The sequence below is a fragment of the Phaenicophaeus curvirostris genome, chromosome Z, assembly GCF_032191515.1.
Source record: "Phaenicophaeus curvirostris isolate KB17595 chromosome Z, BPBGC_Pcur_1.0, whole genome shotgun sequence".
Classification (NCBI taxonomy): domain Eukaryota; kingdom Metazoa; phylum Chordata; class Aves; order Cuculiformes; family Cuculidae; genus Phaenicophaeus; species Phaenicophaeus curvirostris.
Window position 1 is genome coordinate 29,216,733 of NC_091431.1, and position 23,640 is coordinate 29,240,372.

At 40.8% G+C, this 23,640-nt stretch overlaps 2 protein-coding genes across 3 annotated transcripts in view; one reads left to right on the forward strand and one right to left on the reverse strand.

Moving 5' to 3' along the window:
- Positions 1-94: 94 nt before the first annotated feature.
- Positions 95-12,646, forward strand: S1PR3 (sphingosine-1-phosphate receptor 3). Its single transcript, XM_069879923.1, has 2 exons — positions 95-177; positions 5,325-12,646. The coding sequence occupies exon 2, from the start codon at positions 5,500-5,502 to the stop codon at positions 6,643-6,645; it is 1,146 nt and encodes a 381-aa protein (XP_069736024.1). The 5' UTR covers positions 95-177; positions 5,325-5,499; the 3' UTR covers positions 6,646-12,646.
- A 4,573-nt stretch (positions 12,647-17,219) lies between these two features.
- SHC3 (SHC adaptor protein 3) overlaps positions 17,220-23,640 on the reverse strand; it is a 62,571-nt gene continuing 56,150 nt past the window's right edge. For both annotated transcript variants that reach the window (XM_069880255.1, XM_069880254.1), the window contains exons 14-15: positions 21,270-21,565; positions 17,220-17,354 (exon numbers count right to left, since the gene is read on the reverse strand). In XM_069880255.1, coding sequence (XP_069736356.1) covers positions 17,226-17,354; positions 21,270-21,565 — 425 coding nt within the window. In that variant the 3' untranslated portion in view covers positions 17,220-17,225. The remainder of the gene's footprint in view (positions 17,355-21,269; positions 21,566-23,640) is intronic.

The following is a 23,640-nucleotide window of genomic DNA, read 5'->3' on the forward strand; positions in this document are numbered from 1 at the left end:
GCGGGGCCGCAGGTGGAGCCGGAGCTCGCCTCTCGCCGTCCCTCCGGCGGGGCGCGGGGCGGGGAGCGGCGTTCGCCCCGGCGAGTTCGGGTCGCGGCAGACGGCGCGGAGCTGCGGGCGGAAAGCTGGAGTCGGGAGCGCGAGGGATAGGTTGGGAGCTCGGGGAGCCGGCGAAAGGTAAGAGGTGAACGTGCCTGCCCTTAGCGTGCGAGGAATAAACCGGCTCCTGGGGGAGATGTGTGCGTGTGCTGCTCGAAATTACCAAAGTGATACATGAAATCGAGGAAAAAAAAACCCCATTTATTAAAGGCTTTTCCGAGGCTGTAAGCTGCCGGCACATTTTCCTTAAAAAACAAAAAAAAAATCCATTTGAAGTTTATTTGAGTTGTCCGAGACATTGTTCTGCAGCAGATGTTTGTTGTCTAAACTTCGTTTGCAGCTAGCACGGCGTAATTTCAAAGTGGAAATAAGTATTGAAATGTGCTGCTGTTCTCCAAAGTTTTTTTTCCTCTTCTTAGATTTAACGCTACCAGGGCGTGCCTGATAAATTACACATACTTACTTTTCATCTGGAAAGGCTTTAAAAATAAATAAAATAGACAAAAGTTTGGCTTCGGCTACACATTCTTGACATTCCCTTTGCTTTTCTTAAATTGCCCTTGGTGGCCAAAGCATATGTCCGTGTGTGGAAACCAAGGGAGAACTGCGATGTGTGTGGTGGTGGCGGTGGTGGTGAAGGGTGGTCCGGTCTTTATGGTTGAGCCTGGTCATGGATATTTGGAAGGCAGGGAAGCACAGTTCCAGATGAATTAGAGTGAGTGCCCTGAATACATAGTATTCTGTGTTCCTGCGTAGGCAAAAGTAGGTAGTAGAAAGCTAAGTCGTTTTCTCACGTGTGCTTTATTCTCAGTTGTTGCTTCGACTTCACAATACCATGAAAACTGAGAGCAGTTTGTCTCCCCGTTTTGTAAATGGCAATTTCTTATTCTTCCAGCTGTAAAGTACTCAGTGACTCATGAGACGGCCAAAGCCCTCAGCTCCCTGTGGGACTTCTACCAGAGCACCCGCTGAGAGCAGAGTGGAGTTGTACTGGGGATCATTGCTCAAGGCTTTGATGTCCCCATTATCACCAGTTCCCTGTTGCCTTCTGGCACTCGGAATTGCACATTCCGAGACGAAAATTGCAGGTTCACTCCGCTTGCCTTACCCAGGGTGTCTGTGGGGAGCTGGTGAGAGGTAAGGCCCTGAGTCTCTCCCTGTATGACTGTGTGGCAGAACTGGAGAGGGCAGTAGGCATGTGCTTTGACATAGGACAGATTGGGAGTTCATGGCCTACCATGTGGCATTTCCCTTTTCATGGCATATGTGGCACTGGAACCAAACAGACCCTAGAAGGCTCTAGGGACATGAGCCATGGCACAGAGACCCTGCTCCAACCCAAAAGCGTATGCCACACTTCTAGGATCCTTGACCTCTGCAGGAGACCACACTAACTGCTGTGGAAACCCCAAAGCATAGTGGTGGGCAGGGAGATTTCCCAGGAGGGGCAGATGGTGGTGCTGCTGGTGACCTCAACTGGTCCTTCCACCTTGGAGCACAGAGGACAAAGGTCAGATAGCTGAAAGAGACAACTGAATTGTGCTCCATGTGGCTGTGTTTCTTGACACGGTACCACTGTCTTTGCTGGAATAATTTAGAAAACGCTTGTTGGCCATTGCTAGATTGCTCCTGCACTGCCGGTAGGTTTATCTTTCTAGTGGCACCTGCTGCTGCCACAATAGGGACCCTCGAGTTTGCCTTAGAGACAATAAAACTGATTTCCAGCAGTATCAAGAGCTTTGGGTATTGAAGTACCTATCAAAGGCAATGCTCAACATAAAACATGCTACAACTAGGCCATTCAGGTCCTTTTTTTAATATTTTGAGCCGAGGTTCATAGTTTGCAGCTAGTGGCCAGTCCTCTGTATGTGCTGGGACAAAGATGGTTTGAGGGGTGAATTGTAGAGCTGTCAGGAAGCAGTGACACAGATATCCTGAACCTGTCTGCTGCTGTCTTGTTACTACAATATACAATAAACATTTAATTTTTCTAGCTGTTAAAAAATTATTGCGTTTTCTGAGTTACTAGGTAGGAAGCAGGAGGAAAACAAAAAAGAAGTATGATTGAAAGATATGACTGGGAAATGTTGCTGCAGAGGTGAATGAATTTTAATTTAATATGTTATTTATATTAACTTCCAAGTGGCTTGTGAGTGCTATTCATTCCCTGGGAGTCCTGGTGGATAATAATGTTACAGCCTCCATTGTCTTGTCACTAGCCAGTCAGAGGCAAAGATTTCCTGTTATGATACTAACCTTGCTGCAATAATTTTAGGGGAAGGAATAATTACAAGCAATAGAAGAGACCCTATATGATTTCTGCTGACTGCGTGCATCGTTCATGCCTTCAGTCAGGGGAACCGGTATAGCACCATTGCCTTTTGAAGAGTCATGCCCGTTTTCAGGTCCTGAGTTGTGGCTGATAAAGTCCTAAGTCTGGCATAAAATTTTCTTCACAGAAAGAAATATATCTGTCCTTTGGTAAACCAATATGATAACTGGTAGTTTGGAAAAGACTTACAGAAACATTTATTTTGTTGCACGCACTGCTCTTAAATGATATGAATATGCCTCTCTCAGGCAGCCATCCACCAATCTGGTGAGTATTGTTAATTGAGCTATCATTAACAAATACTTTACTAGTCAAATGGAATTGTTTATTTTACAGTGGAAAGCACTTGCAATTCATATGGACACAGTGGCATTTTGTTATAAGCCAATACAATGAAAGACTGTAACAGTTTCTGTGATAACAGTGCAGATTTTAACTGAATTACAATTAGATTGAACTTTAGCTGAGGTGAAATTCTGTTGAAGAGCTTCAGTGTTACAATACTTCAGAAAAATGGTCAACAACGCAAGGGCCCGATTCTGCTCCTGGAAGATGAATGAGATGGTTACTGTCGCTTTCAGAGTAAAAAAGGCAGAGAACACCAAGCAACAGCTGTGTTTCTTGGGTAATATGTCTCTCCTAGCAGGATTCTTCAATAAAGCAGTTTGGATCTAAGAATGGGGGGGAAAATAACAAATCATAATAATAATGGGTAAATAGTAAATTAATTTTTCAGAAAATAATTTTAAAACATCCAGATTGTTTTCAAGAATTCAAATAAATTTACTGTAGGCTTTTGTCAGGTTACTTCTTTCCTGAAGGAGGGAATCCAGGGAAAGGGACAGTGGGAAATAGGGTGTGGGTCATCCTTTAAATCTCTTTAGATTCATCTGGCATGCAGTTTGCTCCTCCCCTCTTCCAGAACGCATTTGAAAATGCATCTCCCAGTTTTCAAGTGTCCAAAACAGAGTGCTGGCACAGCAGTGTCTCACATATTTTTGTGATCTTAGGAATCTTGTGTATAGAATCACAGAACAGTTTGCATTGGAACGGTCCTTAAAGATCATCCAGTTCCATCCCTCCTGCTATGGGCAGGGACACCTTCCACTCAGACCAGGTTGTTCAAACCTTCATCCAGCCTGGCCTTGAACAATTCAAGGATTGGGGAATCCACAACTTCTCTGGACAACCGGTTCCCGTACCCCACCACCCTCAAGGTGAAGAATCTCTTCCTTATATTTACCTCTTTCATTTTAAAGTCACTACCCCTCATCCTATCACTACACTCCTTGAGTAAGAGTCCCTCTCTTTCTTTCCTGTATGCGCCCTTTAAGTACTGGTAGGCTGCTATGAAAGTACAGATACTTCTCTATCAAGCCACAGCCTGCTCACGTTAAGCCTTCTCTATTTCCCAGACTAAATCAGAATTTCCTTGGGATCTATGGGTGACAGGTTGAAAACTGTTGGTGTAGTGGTCTCTAGCAGAGGCTGAGATCTCAGTTTCTTTCCTTGATACCCATGCTTTGAAAGTGTCTTTCACGTGTTTGGGAAATGCTTGTGACCCTTGAGTAAATAAATGGTGAAGATCAGGAGCTCTAGCCCTTAAGACTTCCTTCAACTATGCTGTGTCATTTTGGGCCAATGGAAAGCGTCATCCCATCCAGCACAACTTTTTATTTTCTTACCTCTCCCAGAAAAAAAAAATCTTTTTCATATTTGGTTCAGATGGAACCAGTTATCTCCTCATCACTCTCCTGGTTTGGTTACCAAGCTGAAAAATTTGCTATCTGTTCACGCTCAGTACATTACACTGGGGGCCTGAGCACTGATTCTCACTGGAGTATGCAGCAACTGAACTGTAACACTTCTGGCGAAACAATAAGTGCTTCTGACATCTTCTGATATTTTTACAAAGTTGTATTGGTCTCTTCCAATATTTTTATATATATGGTAATGGAAAAAAAGAAAGCTTGAAGGATCTGCTGCAAAAATGCAACCTATCAGTTTCCGTGGGAAAACACTGCTGTTAATCTAAGTCACAACTTAAAGAAAAACAGAAGTAAAGTGAGAAAGACAATTAGAGTTGGCTTAGCTATTTTCTATTTATAAAAAATCAACAGCATTAAATGTAGGTCTTGTATACACATGCAAAGGAATAAAAAGAATTAAGGTGAACCACAAAGAAAAGCAGTACTTACAAAGATGTCTTCGCTATGTTTATTTTGAAAAGGGTAGCAGAAATCCAACTTATTTGAATGGGAAGTATGATTGATCTTATGATGTCTAGCTTTCAGAGCATCGCCTTAATTGTAAATAGCATAATTTTGTACCATTAAGGGTGGGAAGTTATTTTTGCCACTGGCCACATGCACACTGGCATCAAGAGTTAAATCCAGCTTTCTCAGGCTCTTTGCTACCTTAGGTCTGGATGGAGAACAGGAACAAGCTTAGGAAGCAGAGAGATTGCCCTGCTGCTGCTCAAGCAGTGATGGTTGGGTGGTGTTTTGATAACAGTGTGTACAATTGGGTCTTTTTGAGAAGGAGTGAGCTCCTTGCTGTGCACACTGGGGCTTGTTGGGACCATTTGCTAATCCTTCTCACTGTTCCTGTGTATGTTTTTCAGCATGGAGTTTTTTAAGACAGAAACACCTAGGAGCTGTTCTCCACATTGTCCTTGTATTTCTGCAGCAGAGCTGCATCTACACAAACCATGGCCAAGGGCTTACTACAGCTGCCTTGATAAGCACACAGCAATGCTAGATCTTGGTGCTCTGTTGTAGTCAGTATTTCCCTCACCTCCTGGATGTATGTTGTGACATCAGCACCCACGCGGGCCATGGGTGACATGGGAAGACAGTGAGATTTATGTTCCATTTGTTGTTTTTGTTTTCAGAGCCTGGTTTGCAAGCTACTCTCCCGAATTAATATGCAAGGCTTGCTGGAGCTGGGAATACACACTACTGGCCCAGAGTTCTTGAAGGAACGTGGCTTGATCTCCCTCTTGTGGCAGATGATTGGAACTAAATTCTCGTGATACTACAGCCGAGAAATCCAGCATCAGTGAACAAATGATGGCAGCAGTTACAGTGCCATCTGATGCTCTTGTCATCCCTCAAGGAAATGAAGAGATGGATTCTCTGATCGTACTGCATTATAATTACACAGGAAAGCTTATTTCAAGGGAAAAGGCAACTGATAATATGGACCTGCCCACTATCGCATTTCTGATCCTATGTAGTTTCATAGTCATGGAAAACTTGATGGTGTTGATCGCCATATGGAAAAACAATAAATTTCACAACCGCATGTACTTTTTTATCGGCAATCTAGCTCTCTGTGATCTTTTAGCTGGGATTGTTTACAAAGTAAACATTCTTATGTCTGGGAAGAAAACTCTGAGCTTATCCTCCACCATCTGGTTCATTAGGGAAGGCAGTATGTTTGTTGCCCTGGGAGCCTCCACTTTCAGCTTGCTAGCAATAGCTATTGAGCGACATTTGACCATGATTAAAATGAGGCCTTATGATGCAAATAAAAAATACAGAGTGTTCCTTCTTATTGGTACATGCTGGATTATTTCAGTTTCCTTGGGTGCCTTACCCATCCTTGGCTGGAACTGTATAAACAACTTACCAGATTGCTCAACAATTTTGCCTCTATACTCCAAGAAGTATGTTGTGTTCTGCATTAGTATCTTCATAGCCATCTTGGTTGCTATTGTCATCCTTTATGCCCGTATCTACATCCTGGTAAAGTCCAGCAGTCGTAATGTCACTAACCACAATAACTCGGAACGGTCCATGGCACTCCTTCGGACTGTTGTGATTGTTGTCAGTGTCTTCATTGCCTGTTGGTCTCCACTGTTTATCCTGTTCCTCATCGATGTGGCCTGCAGAGTCAAGGAGTGTTCTATCTTGTACAAAGCAAACTGGTTTATTTCTCTGGCAGTCATCAATTCTGCAATGAACCCCATTATCTACACGCTGGCCAGTAAGGAAATGCGTCGGGCTTTCTTTCGCCTTGTTTGTGGCTGCCTGGTGAAATCCAAGGTGGCCAGATCTTTGCCTATTCAACCCACACCAGATCACAGCCGAAGCAAATCCAGCAGCAGCAATACCCAGAAGCCAAGGGAAGATTTCCCACCAATGAATGTTTCCTCATATATCGCTGAGAAAAATGAATCTTCATTTCACAATGGAAACTTCTGTAAGTAAAGGGCTCCTCAAAACAAGTACTTTTCTGTGGCTTTTAGATTTCAGCTACAAATGTAGTTTGAGCATTCATGCACATAGGTCGCAGGGGAAAACACTAACTGCTTATTTAACTTTGAGCAATTACTTATCAGCAATCATTTGCTTTCAGTGTTCATTCAGTAATGTGCATGATTCAGAAAAAAAGCTTTCATGCTACCCAACAGCCAGGACAGAGTCCATGCACACCTAATTACATTGTGCGTCATGATGGTATTGCATAACGAAGCTGCATTTGGCACTGCCTGGTCTTGCAAAACATCAAGAAAACCTGTTAAAAACTTCAGCTTTCACTGAACACTGATGATGATCAGAAAATGAACCTCATTATTGCTGACTAGGAGAAAAGCTCTTTATGTATGCTGGCGATTATAGTTTTCTGTATGTATCTTGCTGTTATGTCAATGGCCTTATATGTATGTGATATAAATAGCCATGTATTTGTACAATTCTGTACTAAATAAGTTGTTGTTTGGTAAATGTTTACAATGTGCTCAACATTGTATTGCAGTATACAGTGTATGATGACAAATTATACAAGTAGACGTGTTTCAATGGGGATATTTGAAAATATATGAAGTAATAGCTTTTAACTGACAGGAACTTTAACATGTCATATCAATGCAGTATTTTTATTTTTTCCACTGCTATTCAAATTTTTCATGTTTAGTAAAAAGGCAACTTGATAGTTGTCACTGTGACATTTCACAATCTATTTTAAATAAGCAGTAGTAAATAACCTTTGAGAGAGTCTATGTATGTTCGCTATTTAAAGTAGTAAAAATGTGACCCAGTATCAAGTGTATGTACTGTTTCAATGCATATATTTTTACTTAACTATTTCCAATGTATTTAAAAATGTATGTGAAACCTATGTAAACGTGTGTACATTGTGAATGCACTACTTTGGCTGATATACATCATTTCTGAAACAGAGATGTGTCATTTCAGAAAACAATGAACCACAAACAAGTCCCTGTGGAGCTCCTTCTTTTCTTTCCAGGCATTACAACAGCATGGGATTGTGTTAGAAATCCTCTCTGGGGAGAAGTTCAGCCAGTGGAACAAGATCTCATCTTCTGACCAGTAGGACCACAGGGTCCTACTGTCTCTGAGCGCTTTTGCAGATACAAGAAGGAAGATGCGGTACAACAGGATCATGCTGAAGGGCATACCTCCATTTATGTCTGACCCTTCCTTGGATCTGGAATGAAAGGTTGCTTAGTCTGGAGGACCTTCAAACTTTACTGGAGCCATAGACTTTTGAGAGGCTGTTCCAGAGAAACCTGTATGAAAACAACTTTGTGGTTCATCGCTGCCTTACCAGCCTCAGTACAGGATGGTGTTCGGCATCAGAGGGATTCCCTGAAACCTAGAGCAGTTAAGACTTTATAAACATCTGGTTTCAAGTCCCCATGGAACTGGCCCATGGTACTTTCATCAATAGTACTTCGTGGCTGGGGGCTTCAATGGAGATTGACACAAAATTCTGAGGTTCGTTCCTATTGTCTTTCAGTAAGAATGTAAGCATCTAACTTTATTGGGCTCTTTCAAAGATTTGTATTTAATGTCTCAAACCACAGCTTGCCTTATGCACAATCAGAAGTAGTTGAGGCTTTTTTAATACACAGCCTGAAAGAGCTCATCCTTAGCTTTACTCTGATCTTGTTCATTTAAAACAGCAGGGTTAGACTCTTCCCAAGTATGTACAGTGTATAAGTTGTGTAATATGTGTAGCAAAACCATTTAAAAGGTAGAGGTTTGAGTTATGATTATCTTTTACAAGTTAACAGACTACTTGTAAATGTTTTATGCTGTTAAAAAAGTCTAAGAACAAGAAAAAAGACCAACAAAACCACAACACCTGTATTTGAATGAAATAATTATGAAAGAGAGTAGTAAATTCAAAATAATTTCTACGAAAAAATTTGAAAAGCAGTGCACTTAGATAAAGAGAAAAAGCTAAACTAAGCTAAGCATGATATAACTGCACATGCAGGCTGGGTCAGCAGCTCTGCAACTTTATAAGAAACAGAAGTGGTGACATTACATTGCTATGGCTTGCTTAGGTTTTTAGATCTTACAGTGATATTTGGCTATTTTTTCAGTGTGGTAGTTCTCCCCTGAAGTTATGTCTTTGAAAACTACCAGCTATAATCTTTGAGTACTTAAGAATGTTAATTCATGAGGTGGTGGCACATGACATAATTCCTTGTTATCATAGAGCAGAAAGCCTTAGTGACACAATGGTTTGAGAAAACAGTGTGGCTGATTCCACACCAACTCTAATGTCAAGGATATTACATGATATTTAGGTGGAAAAAAAAGAGTATTTTTAATATCCGAAGTCCAAGAACATGCATATAAAAGTGAGTTTTAACATGTGTTTTCTAGCCTTAGCTACTGTCAGAGTTGATGCAAGGTACAAGTAATGCAAGCAACTCCACTGTTGGAGGCCATGTAATTGCATGCCAGTACAAAAACCTGTCACTTTACTTCAATTTCCTTCTCTTATTTTGGAGCTGTGGGGATATTTTTTAGTTTGCTACCCTGCTGTACTTGAAGCAGGCTCCTAAGATTCCTGGTTTCACATGTAATACTGATAATATGATTTACAAAGTACTTAGTGACAGAAGAGAAAAATACTGTTATAGATACAGTCTTCAGTGGGTTCTTCCACTGGGCTGCATTAGGTAATGAACAGATTCTGGAAAATTTCAGAGCAAAATTTTAAAGTAGGACAATTCATGGGCTTACCAGCAGTGGACCATAAACAACCAGGAAGATATCCTATCCTTAAAGCTGGAAAAAGATGGAAAATAGCTTCTTTCACTTTAAAACGTAAAAAAAATCTTTAAAATACACCCCAGAATCCGAGATTTTTATCATCTAGTATGATCTGAGCATAGAACAAACTGAATCAGGTCTCCCTTTCCCAGTTGGTTTTACGTGGAGCCAAAGCTACTAAGGACGCTATCATTTCATTCATATTATTTCATAAATTGGAATGTTTCTCTTGGTCCTGGACTACAAAAGAAATGCAAATCAAACCTCCCAAGGAGAAAAAAAATCTTTCATAAGATGCTTTCCAAGAGTCTTTTATTGCCAACAGTCTTACAGAGGATTTTCAACTTATTAGGTACCATAAACATTTTGAAATCTTTTAATTAAATCTCAAACCTTTGAACTGAAATTGTGTAGCAGTCATTTTTGAAAGAATTGTTAAAAAAGTTTTTGGCCTTCTATGGAAAACATGCATTTAAACTGTGTGTTGTGCCTGAAAGCCTGAAAGCAGTATCTACACAAAACACTGTGCAGCTATAGGCGGTAGGCACTGCTTCTGACACCCCTGGAGCTGAAGGAAGGCCTTGCCCATGTTCCCAGCAGCAGGCTTGGTCCCTTGGTTCTGCTCCTCAGAGAGATGTCTGCTCAAGCAGTACTGTCTGCGGCTATTCCTTTGGAAAAATACATTTTACATGGGGTGATTGTAATTAGGGTGTCACGCTGTCTACAAGGTTTGTCATTTCCAGCTTCTCTAGTAAGGAATGGAAAACACAGATATGCATAAAGCACCAGGTGCCATAAAGCTGGGATCCTAAGAGTAGCCAGTCCACTCCTGCTGAGTGGAGCTGTGTGGTGTCTGCCCCACATACTGCCATTTAACCCACCAACACAACTAAGGGCACAGACTGGCCGCTTGATTTGGCTGAGAGTTGTGTATCACCACAGCCACCCCAGGCTTGGAGACGCTCCCTTCTCATGGCAAAACTCATAGTGGCAAGGCCCAGCAGCAATGATCAGGGCTTTCTGCTTGGCCACCACTGAGCCATGAGGCTTGCCACAGCCCTGAGTCTTCCTGGCAGCTGAAGCGGTCTGGAGACACCATGCAAGAGCATGCAGAGATGTGCTGGTGCGCGTGCTGCCTTCAGTGGTCTGGAGGCACTGTGCAGAGGCAAGCAGAGGCATGCTGGTGCCCATGCTACCTTCAGAGCTGCATTTCTTCTTCCCAAGAGCAACCTAACTTCCCAGGGCATCTCTGGGCCCAGCTTTTCTTCACATGGGCAAGAGGGAAGGAGGTGCTTTGCAAGGAGGTACTCGGGCAACGGAGGAAGAAGATTTAGACAGCTAATCTGTATAATATGGAGCATTTCTCCTCTACCCAGTACATTAACTAGCTGCTTTTGCATGGACTTTGTCCTTGCAGTCACACTCCAGAGAAAGACCCTCACCTATTCAGTGTGCCAAGCAGGAGAGCTTCCTTTTCAGGAGGTGGCATCATCTGGCCCAGAAGGGGAGCCTGTATGAGCAATTACTTGCATAGTAAAAATGGGGTTTGTCAAAAAAGGAACTTGTGAAAATCAGTATTGCCTCTGTTAAAGTAAGTGGAGCTCCTTTAGTGTAAGATCAGTGTAACTGAGGTCAAACTCCTCGTGTCATTTGGTCCATCTATGTTTCTATCAAGATGAGAAGTTTATTGACTTATTAATATTCAATATCCAGGTAAACCTCATAGAATTCCATTTGTTCTGCTACAAAATAAGCATCCTCTCAGGTAATTAAAAAACAACCAATCAACGAAAAAATAAACTAGACCATTACTGAACCTGAGCATAGGCGAACAGACTCAAGCCCACTTTGCATGCATTTTGTTTTGAGAGTAGTGCTCATTATTTTATTACTTTCGTTAATCATATACAAACTGAATAATCAGAAAACAGTTGCATGACACTTAGATTCCAAATTCTGTTGCTTAAGTACTTCCTCAGAGACAAAAATTGCCTCTGTAGCCAGAATATCACAATCAGCAGACAGGCAAAACTTGAGATTCACAAAACTTGCTGGGAATATAAATGATCACAATGTTTCCACTTTCATTATTTTTTTCCTGCAATTCTCAGGTAAAAATGTTTCTAAAAGTAATAAATATTAATAAATAACAAATGCACAGTCAAACTCCCTTTTACAGCAAAACAGTCACTGGTTTTGTTTTGTTGTTGATGCCCACACAATGCAAATAAAAACATTTACCTCAAAAGAAGAAATCTGGTTTTTTTGAGGTTTAACTCTAAATGACTTTACTGAGATGTAATTATCACACCAATGCAGCCACAAAGGACACAAATATATACCAATTATAATCTTTACACTCTTCATTTAATAAAAAAATCACTTATTTTAAATTAATATTTGTCTTGATGTGTTTGGTAGGATATGTCTCACAGAAGAAAAAGGAGAACTGCTAGAAAAAGCTGCCATTTCATTTGCATGTTGTTTGACCTTCATGGTAGCTGCATAAGATGTAAATTTGCATCTTAATCTCGAAATCTGAGGCTACCTTCCTTTTCTGAGTCATCCATGCTGTCTCCCACAAAGTGGGGTAGCATAATGAGTTACTCAGCTTTAGCTTCTTTCTTCCTTTGGTTTCCATAGCCTGTTCTGTTGTCAAACAAGGTTTAAACAGTTCTTGTTTACCTCTTCCCCTATATGTTGCATTTGCTAGAAACACATAGCTCTGAAATCCTCTCCCCCTGACTGAGACATTCTCAAAAAGTCCTGCTTTTTCTCAGTGGAAGCTGAACAAGATGCTTATTCTGCAGCATACAGAGGAATAGGTCAGGGCTTACGAATATAAATGTCTCAAAAACAGATGAGTCTAGGCATTGCATAAGTATTTTGCAGTTCCCCTCCCCAAAAGTTCTGCTTTAACCCTATCAACCAGTTAACAAGTTTATAATTTGGTGTCAGCTCTCTATTCTTAGTGCCTTATATGCCTATTGGTTTGTGTTTCCAGGCTTCACTTTCTCATCCTTTGGGCTTTTCACTGCCTTTCCAAGCCTCTGGTTAAGTGCAGGCAAACTGTATGTCCATGTTATGTTTGCCATAGGCCTGCGCTCATTCCAGCTGCATAGAATGCAGATGAAAGCAAGGTTCACAGGCGCTGTGTGCAAGTGAGCAGAGTAATTACTGATGAGCACAGAGCTTTTACTGGGGAAAGGTCATATCCTGATAGCCTTGAGCAAGCATAGATTTGTGGAGAGCGCAGCCCTACGTTTGAGCAAAAAGACCATGCAAATGAACTTATTTTTGACACTACACAGAGGTAAATCCAAATTTGAATTTTATGCAGAAGTATTTTGAAAATGTCTGGAAGATAAAAAGGGAATTGTGTCCATTCCTCCAGGTTAGACTTTGTCTGTGCAAATACAGTTTACTTAATAAAAATTCTTGGCTCTGCCACTTGCTTCAGACAGACATGGGATGCTAAGAACAACAGCTTGAAATAGGATTCCTTCCCTGTTGTTAGAACATTCAAAAGTTACAGATTTACCCTTCAGAGCTGTAAATTTCCTGGAGGCTGCAAAATTCTGCTAGTTTTCAACTGGAGCATTTGTTTCTTACAAATATCTAAATATGCATCAATTCCATTATGAATTCATTGTAGCTGGCATCTGATGCTTGATATGCCAGCAGCAGTCACACTGTGGTATAAATTTTAGAAATTTTACTCATATTACTGCACAGCCTGATGACTGGGGACCACAGTGATAAGAAATGTGAATATATCATTCCACAGAGAAGAAGAATGAACTTAGGACAGAAAATTTAGTGCTGTCAGGTGGCATTTACTACAGTGTTTGGCAACATTTTCTTCTGGTGACAATGCACATTTTGCACACAAATCTTGGTCCCAGGACTACATTCTTTGTTCAAACTTGGATTTAACATGTATGGCAGAGAGCTTTCTGGCAGAAATGTTGTTATCTCCATTGTGAACCCTGTAGGATGTGAAGTGGAGGGAAGCTATCGTATAACCTTCTATCCTCACCATGTGTGCACAACTCTGGGCAGGGCGGCAGGCAGTAAGCCACAGAAATTTAATTTCCACCTATCTCCACCCAGGCATGGCCAAAACTTGAACACCCTCTTCTTGCATTAGGGAATGGAACCTGGGAATTATCACACTGAACAAACTACCATTGAAGTCAGAAGGCAATACAGTTTTGAAGTTACATTTTCATATTTGAGGTTTCATTGTTTCTGCAGCATCTGAAATTAGTGACAGTTTGGGAACATGACTGTACCCCAATGTCAAATCTATCCCCATCTCACTGGAAAATTTTACAATCCTAATAAACACTCTAGATCTGAAAAAAAAAAAATAATCAGAAGCATTTGGTTCACTTTTTAAAGTTGTTTGTTTAAAGGAATCAAATGCATTTGCGTTGCTGATAGTTCACATAACTGCATCAAAACTGATAATCAGACTCAAAATCTATGGAGAGAGTCTTGCAGGATCTTTGCAGTTCCAGTTCCAACTTCTTAGCTGTCCCCTGGGAAATTATCAAAGGATACAGTATTTTCTAATCTCACTGATTTCTACTGAGTGTAGCATGGGGGTTTTTTCAGTAAAATCTCAGTTCTTGAAGCCATGGTACTGAATTATCACCAGCAAGTGTTTAGCTCTTGTGAATGCATAAAAGAGAAAAAATCCAGAAGTTGAGGGAACTCAAAACCAAAGGCAAACATTGAAAGGCTCAATTATTATGCTGTCATGTGTCTGGTTTTCAGCCAATTGTACAGCTTTTGAGCTCATCTTGTAACTTCTACATCTCTTACATTTCTAGCAGTTTTGGCTCCTCACATAAACAAAGTCTGTCTCTCTAGGAGATTCAATTTGTTCTTCCTGAGCGAAGTTTAAAATGTCTTTGACTCTAATGACAACAGGTTTGGAACTGCTGTCCAAATGGCTATACAGTTTCTTATACCATTTTCATATAAGGGAAAGTCAAATCTGCCAGAGTGACAGTGACAAAACACAATGGCAGGATCCACAGAAGGTGCAATGACTGGCCCACATGCCCTTCCTTCTGGACAGCTTTGAGATCATTTGGTTCCCAGTGACTTAGAAAAGCCTCTGGATTGTCACATCTGGCCAGACAGGTTCTCCTGGCCCATTGTGGCACTAGGGCACTGTTGCAGCCCGAAGGTGCAACCACTATTTAGGACCAAACTGCATCTGAACAAGCCATTTGCATCACACTGTACTGGGCAAATTGGCTGCACTTATGAAACAGCTTAAAATAGCCACACTTTCCAAAAGGCAGAGTTTGTAAAATGTATTAGTCTGGAAATTTAATATGTCTGTCAAACTGTCTCATTTTGTGTCTCCTTGCTGCCTCTTAATTTTCAGAACATCCAGCTAAGTGGCTGCTAAGTTCTTAAAGCTACAGCCAGGACAACAGTAAAACATTTTATATGCTTATTTCAGTGTATGTTTAGTGCCTTCATACATGCACTTATACCTTGTCAGATGTTTCCAGACACACACTGACGAGATATGTGGGAATCTAAAACAGACGGCAGGTGGAATTTTTGTAGCCACCTAAAGGAGTTAGGCACCTGGCTCTTACTGAAATTGTATATGACATTTGAAATACAAAAGAGGCCTTCTTTTATAGTTAGTGATATCACACTGAAAGGTTTCCAGGACATGGCTGTAGGGAGGTAGGAGCATGTAATGACAACTGTCATATGACAAGAAAGGTGGCAAATGAGATATTTCAAACTGGAATATGGTGAGACATGAATGCTCTTACATAAAGTCATTTGATAGGTACTGCTTTGGAATGTGAGATCTCCTCACCTTCCCTGGCATTTTCCAACCTGGTAAAAGGACAAAATAAATTTTAAGAATTCCACTAATGTCAATGTCATACTAATTTGGGTTGCAATGCAACATTTCTTTGCTTTGCTTTCAGCTCCTGCTGAGACATAGAAATATCAACTATCTGCAATAAAATTAACCAGAAGCATTTAGTTCACTACAGTCTTTAGTTTGCTTCTGAATGTCTTGATTAGAAATCAAGTGTATTTTTACTGTATGGATCATATGATTAGTCTTAGGTGCCTCAATCATTTTCATTCTTGAGATCAACCCAAACAAACTTACCAAGATGCAATTTTACCATATTTCAAATCAGGAGGTTGAAGAAAATTAATTCAGAATTTTAACATAATAATCCTATCTGAGTGGATTCTAAGTGAATCTTTCAGTCAGTTTAGATGTAATTTGACAAATATTCAAATGTAGCAAACTTTTAAATCCAAATCTAGCTTTAAGTAGAATTAAGTGTTGACTGCTTCAGGGTAGGAAGGTGCTGAACCTAGACTTATCCTGCTGAGTCTTAGCATTTATGAATGAGGTCAGAAGACTTGATTTGAGATACTGGCGCTGACTTTGGAATGCTGAAGGCTAAATCCTGACTGTGGCACAAATTTGGCCTTTACAGGAACTGTTGTCTATTGAATTTGAGTGTTGGTAAGCTTCATAAAACAGGAAAATAATATAGTGCTTGTATTTGAATAGTACAAATACTCTTTAAAACTTTTCCCAGAACCAAAACCCAAGGACATGTCTGCCAGAAATGCATTTTTAGTGCATGTGTGTTTTTCAACTCGATATTGAGAGAAAAGCAGTATAGCTGTAATGCTTATCACTTGCTGAAAGCCAAAGTCAAGTTATGCTTTGGTAGGTAAATGCAAATTATATTATTTGCAAAACTGATCACAGAGTCAAGATAGTTTTCACTGTTTATAAGAAGAAAAGATTATTTAGATATGTCTTTGATGAACCATACATCTCGTATTAAACCTATTAAACACTTTATTAAAACTGACCTAACCAGTACATAACATCTCATTGGAAACTTCTAGTCAAAGAAGAGAACCATAAGCAGAGAACTAGTAATAAATAACCTTAGTGCTTAAATTAATAAACTAAAGTTACAGAATATTGTTGTATTATTGTTAGAAAAATCAAATTCACACACCTTATACACACAGAGATCACATCAAATCATTGTTAAAGCAAGATACAAATATTCTGAGCAGCATCATATCAGAATTCAAACTTGACATCTGAAAGAGAAAATGGTTTTGACATCAGTGACACTAAATAATGGTTTAAAAATAATTTTATGCTAAATTTTCAAATTGGTGTACTAGCTGTTGAATTCAGATTCCTTCTGTGGTTAACCAGTGTAATCCACTTGTAATCCCCATAGTTGTGCTTCTTAGGTATAATCAGAAATAGGATTCCCAATACTCATTTTCTCAAGAAATTGAGACTCCTGGATTCTGTTTTTATGTGAACAATCAGAATTGGCATTTTTCTTCTGGTAAAAACACATGGCATAGAAGATAGTTCTATACCATCAATAGACTGGCTTGAAAAATATAAATATATACTGTATTTTTATATATAATGTGCATATATACACTATAAATATTCACATTAGATAATCTGAACGATTTTATTGAAATTACTTCTTAAGAAATCCTTCTGCTGTGACTTCATGTCCACATAAAGCATTGAGAATTTTTCAAGTGTGCTATGTGAAATGGGGCTTCTTAAACTTAAAGAAAACATAGTGGTGAAATATATGTGAATATGCTTTTTTTTTTAATGTACATGTTTTTTTCAGATCTGCAATTTCCACCAGTTACAGCTTGCAAATTACAAAAACTGAAACAATTATCTGGAGTCAGTGTTTCCTCTCAGCAGGCTGCTGCAGGCAGAGTTCACTCCCAGAAGAAACTATTGGCAAATTATTGTCAAGATGATGATTGATGAGATGACTTATGCTGTTGAAGACACGATCTTTTGTGCGAACCTTTGAAAAAAAGGGTGCGGGAAGACAGATTAAAGAACGAAATACTTTTTTCTTTAACTCTACACTAAAATTCTCTAAGAATAAAATTGCATGATTAATCATGTTTTACAGATTGATCCTTCTCCCATGACAATCAATGGAAATTTGGCATTTCTGGAGTTTTCTTAGATTTTGTCTCTTACTCCCTCGACTCTCTCCAAAGAGGTATTTTGCATGCTACCTATGGGCCAGTCTACTACTATTCCTCTTTCTGAATAGGTCTGTGTGAAAAAATCCTGTACAACATTTTGTTCCACTGTAAGTCACATTTTTTGATCAAATTTTCATCTTCAGGAGACCATTTGCTTCTTTTAAGTGCTTTCTCCATTAGGAAGCGCTGTTCCTCCAGAGATTCCAGAATGCAACCGTTCTCTGTGAGCTACAGCATCTTTGTGCTTCGCTTAACAAAAGACATTCTTCTTCAGCTGCTAGAAAATTCCCTTCCCCAAAAGCAATCTGGCCACTGTATGTGCTTGGCTTGGGTTTGCCCCATGCTGCACAATACACACCTGTGCCTTTGAAACTGAAGCACCTCAGGGCAGGGGATGTCATTTTTCTAGATTATTGACCAGCACTGCTATCCTGCAAAGTATTTTATTACCCCCCGTGATAAAAGGGAACAGATACTGTGTGGTAAAGCAGTCCAAAACAGAACAAGACGAAAACTGATCTATACTCCAGAACAATCTTTAATTATTTAACCATATCTTCACAAAATCTTTCCTTCCTATGTTTAAAATAAGTTAAACATATAGCTTCCAAAGGCAGAACAGAAGTCCTCTCATGTAATTGTCATGCTATAGTAAAATTTCGTATTGGGGCAGTTCTGCACTGCCCCAAGGAAAAGCCTACAAACACTGTCCTGAATTAAGGCATGTCATCTATTTTCTGTGATTTTTTCTCAGAAAGAGACAACAATTATTGTTAAAACACTCCAAAGTCAGCTTATGCTGTGGTGATCACCTTGCTTGAAATGTTTCAGTCTTCATCACTGAGGTCTGGCAAAACTGCCAGAAACCCAGCCCAGGATAACACAGGGTAAAATAAGAAGCAAACAGCTCTGATGGCAAATGATGGTATACGCTCAGTCCATATGTAGCAGTGTCACTGAAGAAAATCAACAGGCTTTCCCAATTTCTGAAAAGTACTGCTTTGAAACATCACTTTCTGTAACTATTCACAGCTACATTTTCAAAATTAAAAGATATCTTTAAAACAGCAGTAACTTTCATGACCTATATTTGGATTAATTCATCTTTAATTCAGCTGAGTTTTCTCACCATAAGCAATATGCTCAGCCACCACCAGAGTTCAAGCCCTAATTCTACATCCAGCAAAAATCCTGCAATCCTCCTTTTTAAGTATCCCTGCTGTGAACCTGAGGTTTGTTGGGGTTTTTTTTGTCAGCTGGTAGAGACCAGAATTAACTGGACAGTTAATTCTGCTCTGAAAACACACCCTTAAGAGCAGTAATGTGTCACTGGGTAATTTGTGTGTGGAATAAATTTTCATACAGCCTTTGTGTGAATCAGTTTTTATTATACAAATGATCGCACCAAGGCAATGCGGAAGAAATGCAAGCTGCTGGCATGCTGCTACGACTGGCCACACACTGGCATTTTATTGATGGTTCTCTGCTCTGTCAAGTCACAAATAGGGGCTGCTCAAGAGCTGTGTCAGAAACCCACAAATCATGGCGACAGCACAGTTAATGTCAACACAGCTGCTTCCAAGCCATTTGGGCACATCATAGACAGGGTGAGAGAGGGGATAGGTGCAGAGAACAAGGGTCCCTATGCAAGGAGGTCTGCAAATCAGATGGGAGATGGAAAGATGAGGTGGGGGGAGGGCACTCCACCCTTTGCCCATAGGAGGAAAGTTACTTGGAAGTCATTACGGAGCCCAAGTACTTCATGCCAGCTGGCAGAGCAGCAGAGAAAAGGATGGGACAGCAGCACTGCTTGTCACACAGTAGCATTTTCCTGGCAGCTGCCCATAACAGCTATTTGTTACTTCATCGATGATATTGACAGTGAGATTCAGTGCACCCTCAAAAGTCTGCAGATGAGACCAAGCTGAGTGGTACAGTTGCCACAGCGGAAGGATGGGATGTCATACAGAGGGACCTGGACAAACTGGGGAAGTGGCCCAGTGAGAACTTAATGAGGTTCAACAAGGCCAAGTGCAAAGTCCTATGCCTGGGTGAGGGCAATCCCCATCTTCAGTTCAGGATGGGGGATGACATGATCGAGAGCTGTCCTGCAGAGAGGGCTTGGGGGTGCTGGTCGATGGGAAGCTTGATACGATCTGGCAATGTTTGCTCGCAGCCCAGAAGGCCAACCCTATCCTGGGCTGCATCAAAAGAGGCATGGCCAGCAGCTTGAGGGAAGTGATTCTGCCCCTCTATTCCTCTCTTGTGAGACCTCATCTGGAGTACTGTGTCCATTTCTGGAATCCTCAACATAAGAAGGCTATGGAGCTGTTGGAACGGGTCCGCAGGAGGGTTACAAAGTTCATAAGCAGAATGCAGCACCTCCCATACAAGGACAGGCTGAGAGAGCTGGGCTTGTTCAGCCTGGAGAAAAAGCTCTGAGGAGCTTTCCACGGGCAGCCTGCGCTGCCCTCGTGCGGCCGGACCCGTCACCGCTCCCGGCCCGAGGCGGGTTTCTGACCTCAAACAGATGCCAAAGGCCCAAATCCTTTACAGGATTTTCTCATTTACTTTGGGGCTTGTCATCTAAACCTGTCCTTTACAGAGGTGGAGGAGCTGCCCGTTCTTAGCTACCAGAAGCCAAGAATAAAATGTGCAGCAATGCTTTCTTTCATTCTCTCCGGTGAGACTAAGCCTCCTGAGAAGCAGGACAGGGCAGCTGCAGAAAACTAGAGCTCCCTTGCCCTCTCCACCCTGCTGCGAGGGAGGTCCTGTTGTTGGCTAGGGGAGCCTCCATGCAGCAAAGAGATGGAGCAGTTTTGCCCTCGTTTTTCTTCTGGGCTTACATGCAAGAAAACACAGAGTGTCTGGTTCGTATCATAGAACCATAGAATCACTAGGTTGGAAAAGACACACTGGATCACCAAGTCCAACCATTCCTATCAATCACTAAACCATGTCCCTCAGCACCTCATCCACCCATCCTTTAAACACCTCCAGGGAAAGTGAATCAACCACCTCCCTGAGCACCCTGTTCCAGTGCCCAGTGACCCTTTCCATGAAAAATTTTTTCCTAATGTCCAGCCTAAACCTGCCCTGGTGGAGCTTGAGGCCATTCCCTCTTGTCCTGTCCCCTGTCACTTGGGAGAAGAGGCCAGCTTCCTCCTTTCTACAACCTCCTTTCAGGTAGTTGTAGAGATCAATGAGGTCTCCCCTCAGCCTCCTCTTCTTCAGGCTAAACAAGCCCAGCTCTCTCAGCCATTCTTCATAAGAGTTGTTCTCCAGCCCCCTCACCAGCTTTGTTGCTCTTCTCTGGACACACTCCAGAGCCTCAACATCCTTCTTGTGGTGAGGGCTCCAGAGTATCCTGGCTGACAGAGATGTCACATGAAAATTGCTGGCTGAACTTCCACAGCTACCAGTGGCTTCTCAGCAGGGGGGCCAAAGAGGTGGCTTAGCTGGGCTTTTGACTAAGACTGTACTGCAGTGGCCAAAGTATGACCTTGCTGGAGAATCAGGTCCTTAAGGCTCCCTGCAGCATCCAGAAATCATGCACTGTGTCTTCTGCTATACATCAGTGCAAGACTTAGAGGTGTGATGGCACATTGGAGCTACAGGGCTGTAGTTACAATGAGTTATAAGTAAGCTGTAAACAAGACTAAACATATTTAGAGAAAATGCATAGAGTCAGAAACCTCCTGTATTACTAATGAATCAGAACTTACAGTTCCTTCTGGGTCCACCAAAAGAAGATGCTTGGCTTCTCCATTGTGCATGCCCGTCAGTACATAGGAGCCAGGATTCGTGGTACTCTTCCTCACAAGGAAGTCTCCACATTTCTTTAACAGCTGTTCTGCTTCTTTCCTGCTCATCTCTCCTTGATACCATGGCTCTGTACTCAGCTCTTCAGCTACAGTCCAGTCAGCTGCTTTGGATAAAATAGGACTGGTGCATCCAGCAGAGGTGGATTTACTCAATGTAGCCTCAGATGTTTGGTTCTTGAGGGCATCTTCAAATGGTTCTTGTTGTGGAAACAGAAACAAGGATGAGATCATTCAGAGCTAAATCGCGCTACAAAATGGTGATATTCCAGTCATTTTTAACAGGATTTATTTTGTGTTATATCCACTTCCCTTTATCTTTATGAAAATAAAAAGTGAGGGAAAATGTACTCCTAGGCCTACTGATTTCTATATTATGTTAAGAATGAGGAGTGTGATATGTTGAAAAGGTAGTTATGCACAGAAAGATGTTGATAAAAATCAGAGCAAACCTTGGCAGGAGCTTTTGAAAGGTAGTGATTTTATTTCAGTAATTGCTATTGTCAACAACTGCATTTATATGCCCTGGTACCAGGCAGAATTCTCCTTTTACCTTGTAAGGTACATCAGACAGCTTTATTTCAAATAAATTGCATAACGTGTACTTAATGTCATTATACTCGTATCTTGTCTCTCTTCAAGCAACATATTCATTTAAAAATTATCCATTACTGAGTCTCCAGCCCAAAGGTATGTTTAGAATACATCAATCCCCCTTACCACTTAGCCTACCCCTAGCCTTCACCTAGGAAGAGGATTTTGCAACATAGACAGAGGCTAACACCTCAGTGTTACTATCTGTAAAGTGGAGTGGGGTGGAAAGATGTGTCATTACAGTTCCCAGCAGTCTTACAGAAACAATAAAGAGGTCAGCACATGCTTCATTATATGCTGTATTTACCTATTGGAAGCTATTTTCCCTTGCAAGACCTTCATCTGACCAACTAGTGCATACTAAAACCAGATATTGTTCTGGGGCTGCTAGACTTACTAAAGGACATCTGCAAAGCAATACTGTGAAGAAATACACAAGCTCTAAATAGTCTGCTTGAATGTGAGGAGAGTATAGCTATGTTTTCATGGGACCACAGAGAGGTAACTTTAGCTCAGAGAAATATGGTAAATACTGTGCTGTTACAGGTTGTTGATACCTCAGCTGATTATTAAAACCAGCTTATATATGCCTTCAATACATTGTAGTCTGCACAGAGCCCAACACAGATTTAGCTTGACAAACCGCTAACTTAGTTGATATATTTTTATTGACATATTACTTTTCCCTGCGATCCAACAGTTAATATAGACTACTGAAGGCTAGAAGATGAGAAGTTGGATTTTCCTATTTTTAAGAAAAGAATGTTTATAAAATAGAGGTAACCATGTGCATGTTTTAAAGACATGACATGTTATAAATCAAAGTTAACACCCCTGATTTCAAACAGCAGAATTTTCTAATTTCAGACGTATATTCACTAATAGATACTCCCTCAGCTTTCTTCCCTCCCCCTTTCTTTCAATTCAAAATCACCCTAAGCTGTGGAAATATAGACATACCTCAGCAAAAACGTGCCAGAAAGAGAGTTTTACGTATACTGAGATAACAGAAATGCAGATACGTTATTTTGCAGATAACACATAGGAACCAACTGCCTTGTCTCTCTGCCTTCTAAATATGTGAACTGCATCAAATGAATCATGTGTCAGCAATTGATTTGATGTAGGGAGAGTAGAAAAACAATGAACATTTCTGTGCATTGAAATGTTTTCCTTATATTTCCTGTTAAATATCTTTTCAAGGCTGAAAACAATGTGGATTGGTAGCACCACCATCAAATTATGAATGGTGCTTATTTTATGGCTATGGCTACAATTCTGATTTTGGAAAAGCTGATTTCAAAGTTGGAACAGACAGCTAGTAGGTCTAGGATAGTCCTTTATAGGATAGTAGGCCTATTCAGAGCAAGGGTTAACCCAGCCTTTCAATTTCCCTTCCAGCTTTCTTGTTAGATAATGGTTTTGCAGTGTTTGCTGACTTCCTAGTAATATATTCACAGGACAGTCCAGACCTAAAAAATCCTCCTGATTTATTTTCCTCCTGACCTAGTTGCCTATGATGCTAAGAATAACAGACTGCAGCATAGTTTCACTCAGACATGATACAAACTGGCTTCAAATCTTCAGCCACCCTTATTTTGATTCACTCAGATATGAAACCACCATGAATTCTAAAATTCACCATAAGTCTGCCAGGAATACTTACATTTGGAGAATTTTT